At 50.1% G+C, this 6,000-nt stretch overlaps 1 protein-coding gene across 1 annotated transcript in view; it reads left to right on the forward strand.

The window, feature by feature from the left end:
- The window catches only part of IGDCC3 (immunoglobulin superfamily DCC subclass member 3), a 97,347-nt gene extending 91,759 nt beyond the window's left edge, over positions 1–5,588 (forward strand). The window contains exons 10-14 of the mRNA XM_032700263.1: positions 2,595–2,783; positions 3,039–3,143; positions 4,204–4,342; positions 4,549–4,756; positions 4,841–5,588. Of these exons, the coding sequence (XP_032556154.1) occupies positions 2,595–2,783; positions 3,039–3,143; positions 4,204–4,342; positions 4,549–4,756; positions 4,841–5,005 (806 nt within the window). The 3' untranslated portion in view covers positions 5,006–5,588. The remainder of the gene's footprint in view (positions 1–2,594; positions 2,784–3,038; positions 3,144–4,203; positions 4,343–4,548; positions 4,757–4,840) is intronic.
- Positions 5,589–6,000: the final 412 nt, after the last annotated feature.

Below are 6,000 nucleotides of genomic sequence, written 5' to 3' on the forward strand. Positions count from 1 at the left end.
CGGCTAAAGACGCCTTCAAGAAGAAAGTTGAAATGACCTGGGGAAAATTCCAAACAGCACGGAAGAGGAAAACAAGTATCCCAGCCCTTAGCATGAGGGAGATGCCTCACTTATAGTAGCTCCATATTATGTCTTATATATACTTCTGTGAAGCACCTATCTGCTGGTGTGTGTACCTATATTTACACACACACAGATATACTCCATTGTATACACTTATTTGTGTAATCACATTATAAACAGCACGTGCATTCTGCGAGTGCATCTACCTATAATCAGTATTATACATATATATATATATATACTCAAAGTTTGAATAAATACGATATATTTCATACTTTGAAGGAGAGATATTCTTGTGGTTTTTATTAAATGTAAGGCTCTGCAACCATAAAATAAAGCCAACTCTTCGCAAATCAGGATGGCCCACATCAGTGTTTCTTTGTCCGTGGGATAATATGATAATTTCCCTTTCTGTGGTGTTTTCACCCGTGGTTTGGAAAATGATGCTTTAAGCAAGAGTCCAACTTCTCAGAGCGGGAGTTTTGCCCTAGAGGGAATTGGGAGAGCGAGAAAAAAGGAGCATTTAATTGGATTGCAAAAATACTCAGCCTCGGGAGGAATGGTATGTTCTGGTATAAATAGAATTTACTCTGTGTTTTGCACCCAGGAATTGCTAAGTTCAGCCTTCCCAGCAATGAAATGGACATCAGAATAAATCCTAGCAAGAAGAAGTACTTCAGCCCATTTTTTTTCCCATTGGCAGCTCTCAGGCAGGATGGGATCTCATTAACCTGACCCAGGATACTGGGTCTTTCCTCCAGAATCCACGTGGAGATGCTCAGCAGTCAGCAGGGACTTTTTTATCTCCGTGTGCTTATTTGGAGGGCATCAGGCAAAGCCCCTGCAGCCTGAAGTGGGGCATCACTTTGGGAAGAGAGAGGGTTGTGCAGATCCTCCTGCTCACCTGGAGAGATGTCCTTCCTTCCTCTAAATCTCCTCGTGGAAAAACTTGAGCTCTCAGTGCCTGGGAAAAGGCAAATGGTTGTGCTGTGCAGTTTTACTTTTACCAGTAAATTGAGGAAATGCCCTTTTTAGCTCTCATCAGTCTCAGATTGACACGGCCACATTCCATCCGCTCTTCACCATCGCTCACTAATGGTCGTGCTGAACTCTCTGCCAAGGGCTGGGTTTCCTTGTCCTTAGAGACCATTTGGGGAAAATCAAGCCAGAAAGCAGCTTCAGTCCAGTGCAATCCCAGCAATCCTTACAGTTGGGAACTGCTGAGCTTCTAATCATGTGGGATTGGAAAAATAGCTCTGCCTCAAAGCCTGGAGGCTGCTGGAGAAGCAGGGCTGTTCTGCTGGATAGTTCTGCTGTGGGATGTAGCCAAGCTCACTGCCTGGTGCACAAAAACCCTTTTCCCTCCTGGTGCTGATGCTGGAGCAGAGCCCTGGGCGGGGCAGAGCCTGCAGCACCTGGTGCTTTGCACCTTCTGGATGGTGCCAAAGGCTGGGGAGGTGATGGGAGCATTTGGCCTGGGGGTGTTTTGTGGAAATGAGGGTAAAAAAATCATCGGTGAAATGTCCAAAACGTCCTGCTGAGACACATCTCGGTGTTGGTGTGATCAGTATAGGAGAAATGGAGGGTGGGGGAAGCGTGGGTCTGTGCCCTAGTGCTGCACAGGGCTCGGGGCAGGGCTTGGTGCAGAACCAGCTTTGGAAAACCCAGATATATCTGCATCCCAAGGAAATTGGCTTTGGTTTGCAAACCTTTGCCTCTCAGCCCAGGCTGATTGGGTGGGGCTGGACAGCTTTTTGGGGACCTGGGGAAGGAATGGCCTGCCCCCCTCTACAGCACACCCCAAGAACCAGGGCAGGGTTTTGGGGTATTGAGCAGAGCAAAAGGTGTCCTGGTAGACTTTGAATCAGGTGCAGCGGCAGGGACATCTTCCCAGCTAACCTCCCGTGCACCCCTAAGGCCAGGTAAGTGCCTGCCTCCCAAAACAAGCCATCCCCAGCTGTGCAGGGATCTGAGGCTGCTCAGGTGTTTAGGGCTGTTGATGAAGATGACCCTGTTCTCTCTTGAATCCCTAGCACAGAATCACAAACCTCTGTCCTAAAGCCGATGGGGAAAGCAAACCCCCTGCACGCTGCAAGCCAGTGCAGGTACCTGGCATGCTTATAAGATGGATGTCTCCAGCTCTATCCCTTCTGGTTCCTTCCTCCCTGGGGGATTAATCATTGTGAAAGGTTCTTGCCTCAGGGTGAGGGCAAAAAAGTGGAATTTGAGAACGTCTTGCCAAAGTTGCTGCATTCCTGCCTTGACCTGACTGGGCTGAGCATCAGATTGCAACTGAAGTGTAAAAGTAGCTTCTGCTTGCTGGTCTGAGCAGAGGAAACCCTTGGAAACTCCTTCAGCTCCCTGAAGAAGTTCAAAGCTGTTAAACCAGATTCTGGTGTGCTCTGATTTTTCTCAGTCTCAGCTGCCACATTTCTTTGGTGCAGTGACCACAGGGAAAGGCTGCTGGGGAATTTCTCATTATGCAGACTGAAAAGCACATGCAACCCACTGTTTTTCTCTCTCTGTTTCAGTCCCAGCCATGCCATCTCTCTTTATTAAAGTCATTAACAGCACCGCCGTGCAGGCGACGTGGGAGCCCTCCATCAAACTGGGCCAGCACGAAGGCTTCAAGCTGTACTACCGCAAGGTCCACCTGGCCCAGTACACAGGCCCAGTGCTACTGGCCAGCAACGTCACAGCCTACAACATTACCCACCTGGGTGAGTATGGTGACACCCTGCTCCGTGTTCCCTCCCCGCCCCGGGAGGGTCTGTCTTGATTAGCAGGAGGGAGCTGGCATGTGTTGCCCAACCACTAAATGAGAAATGCAGGAGCTCTCCCCCAGGTTTTTGGAATGCTTTCCCATGAACAGGTAGTTCTTTGCAGCATCTTGTGTGTATTTGGTAAGATGTTCATTTCCCAAACAAGCCTCACTCGTGGTGACACCTGGACTGTCCTTGTGTCTCCCCCGGCAGACGCGTCGGTGGTGTACGAGGTCAAGCTCCTCGCCTACAACCAGCACGGGGATGGAGACTCCACTGTCCGCTTCGTGTCCCTGAGGGAAACTGTGGAGAGGACAGGTGAGGCAGGATGTGGGTCTTGGTGGTGGTTTGGGAAACTGCTCTGCAGGAAGGTGGTGAGGCCAGGCACATCCCCCAGACCCCCGTGGCTCTCACCTTTAGCCACTCATTTATTTTCAGCATCACAAATAGTGCTGAAGCAAAACCCTGCAGGTCTGGGACCACCTGGTACTAGCCCTGGGGTGGCTTCCTGGCCATGTGGCTTGTACCATCCCCATTGGCCAGTCCAACCTGATGACTTTTGGGGATAAAAATAACCCAATGTTCCTGTAATTGCCAGTTTTGTCCCCTAAGCTTGAGCCAGAGCTGAAGCCATGAACATGAACAAGCCCCCATGCATAGGCTAAGAGCTGCCATCCTCAGGTGAGATGTGATGCACTGAGCATCTCCACTCTCCTGGAGCTCTCCTGGATATTTTGACCTTCACTAGTCAAAAGGGAGGGCACGTGGCTTTGGAATGGGGAACGGCTGCAGAGCACAAGTCCTGCTTTATGTGGCAGCAGAGGGGAAACCTCTAGAGGGAATCTCTTAACTGATCACACCTTTCATATTCATCTATGTGTAAAAAACATCCTGCTGCTCTTGGAAGCCTTTTAAGCCTTCCAGTGGGAATATCTTCAAGAGATAGTTATAACTCCTCTGTCTGTATTGGAGTAAATACTAATCTCACTGGCATCTGCCTGCTCAGTGCTTTCCATCAGGTCTCAGCCTGCTCTGGCATGGTCACCACCTCTCACCTCCCACCTTGGGCACAGGGGATGGCAAAAATTAACATCAGAGTCTTTTCTGTTCATTAATTGTGTCTAATGACAGCAGCCAGGTAATGGGGCTGGCTCACTATGGAATTCCAGTCCTGTGCTTGCTCTGAGTGCCTTCTTGGAGTGCCAGGAGCAGGGAAGCTCCTTCAGCAGGCAGTGACCCCCCTGCCAGCACTGCATCTTTATCTCCTCTTCCCATACACACAGCCCAGGCTCCAACTTTGGCTCTGGGCTCCCCAAAAGCCGGAGGAACAATAGGAGAGAAGCACCACTGACTCCCCAATCCCCCTTTTTTCTGGCAGTATTGAATCCCCCCTGTGACTGCATGAAGGACGAGCAGAACAATAAAACCTCCACGACTGGCATCATCATTGGGATCCACATCGGCGTCACCTGCATCATATTCTGCATCCTCTTCCTCATGTTCGGGTACCGAGGAAGGTAGGGATGCTCCTGTCACTGCTCACAAGGGGTGATGGTCCCTAATGCCATGTGGGTGTCGCACCCCCAGTGCAATGCTGGACTTTATAGGGTGGATTGAAGGATGAAGGAACGTAGCACAGGGATAAGGCAGACTCAGGCTTGGGGGAGGGAATGGGGGAGGAACCATCTTTCTCACCCTCAGGCTCCATCTCTTTATTTTTCAGGCTGCTGATGTGCAAAAACGTGCAGGAGCAGCTCTCCACCCCACAGATCCCCAGGAGCCAGCGGAGCGCCGCAAGCCTTGTCCTGAACGGGGCCGCTCGCAGAGACAGGGACGACCGGGACTTGAACGGAAAGCAGCTGGATATGAATGAGCTGGAGAGGTTATTCCCAGCATCCCCATCCCAGGAGCAGCAGGATAAGGGGATGACGGTAAGTCCAGTGGAATGGGAGCTCACCTGGCTGCATGTCTGAGCACATCAGACATCACTGCACTGTCCCCTTCTCTCTCCTCAGTCGGCTCACAGCCCACCGGCCCCCCACGACGACACCCAGATGTCCACACTCCCTCTGGACGAGTTCAGCATCATCGAGGAGCAGCCAGACCCCCTCCCAAAACCCTCCCGTGGCAGCAGCCCCGCTGCTCCAGCTCCCGACCACGGTCCCGCCAATGAAGGATAAAACTGCCAAGACTCGAAGCCTCTTGTGGGAGTTACCAGAAACCAAACCCGCGGCTGGTGATGTCTTTACGAGTTGTCAATCTCAGGTCAATTGAAGATTTCTACGGTCTGATTGTTATTTTTTTGTTTTGCTTTATTTTTATATATATATATAAATATATATATATGTATACAGCCTTTTGGAAACTCTGTGAAGTTTTATCTTTCTGACCTCTCCTTCGAGCCTCTCGGTGTGTTTCTTCCGATGGCGGCTTCGCGGAGACTGGTCACGATGAATTTTCCCCTCAGCTGCTAAGTAACAGACTCCTTGGCAGAGTTTGACAAACTCTCCCGTCTCTGACAGACTGGGAATATGGTGGAGCATCTCCTGGCATCCCAGACTTTTTCCTGATCAGCAGCTTTAGGACTACTTTTTGGATCTATTTTTTATTTCCAGAAGACTGGATTTGGAGAAATCCTTCTAACTTGACTCCAAAAATCGAGGCCCAGGAAGGCTGTCTCTCCGTGGATTTGATGACTTTGTACACTTTTGCTATTTCTCAGGATACTTTTTTTGCTGATTGACTCTAACTAATATGAAAAAAGCAGAAAAATAAAAAAAAAAGAGTGTGTGTGTCAAAGGATGCCTGAGGGCTACTGAAAGACTTGGACAGACAACCCGAGTGAACTCAGAACCTACCTCAACCGGAATGAATGTCTTCTGGGAAGCAGAAATGCCTGCGTCTTCCTTCGTGTTCAAAAAGCAAGTAGCATAGCACTTGGTCAGTACAAGCATGGTCCTACCTCAGCAGTCACGCTCTGTACCTGCCGCCCCGGCGGCTTCGTCGTCGTTCCCGTGTAAAGCACTTCCAAACCTTTGAAAGCAATGTTCTACCTCAAGCATGAGAGAAGCTCGTGTGTGAGAGTGACTATGTGTGAGAGAGTGTGTGTGTGTGTCTCTGTGTGTGTGTGTGTGTCCTCTCCTCTCCCCCAGTTCCTGCCTCTCCCACCCTGCCC

The sequence above is a fragment of the Chiroxiphia lanceolata genome, chromosome 12, assembly GCF_009829145.1.
Source record: "Chiroxiphia lanceolata isolate bChiLan1 chromosome 12, bChiLan1.pri, whole genome shotgun sequence".
Lineage (NCBI taxonomy): Eukaryota > Metazoa > Chordata > Aves > Passeriformes > Pipridae > Chiroxiphia > Chiroxiphia lanceolata.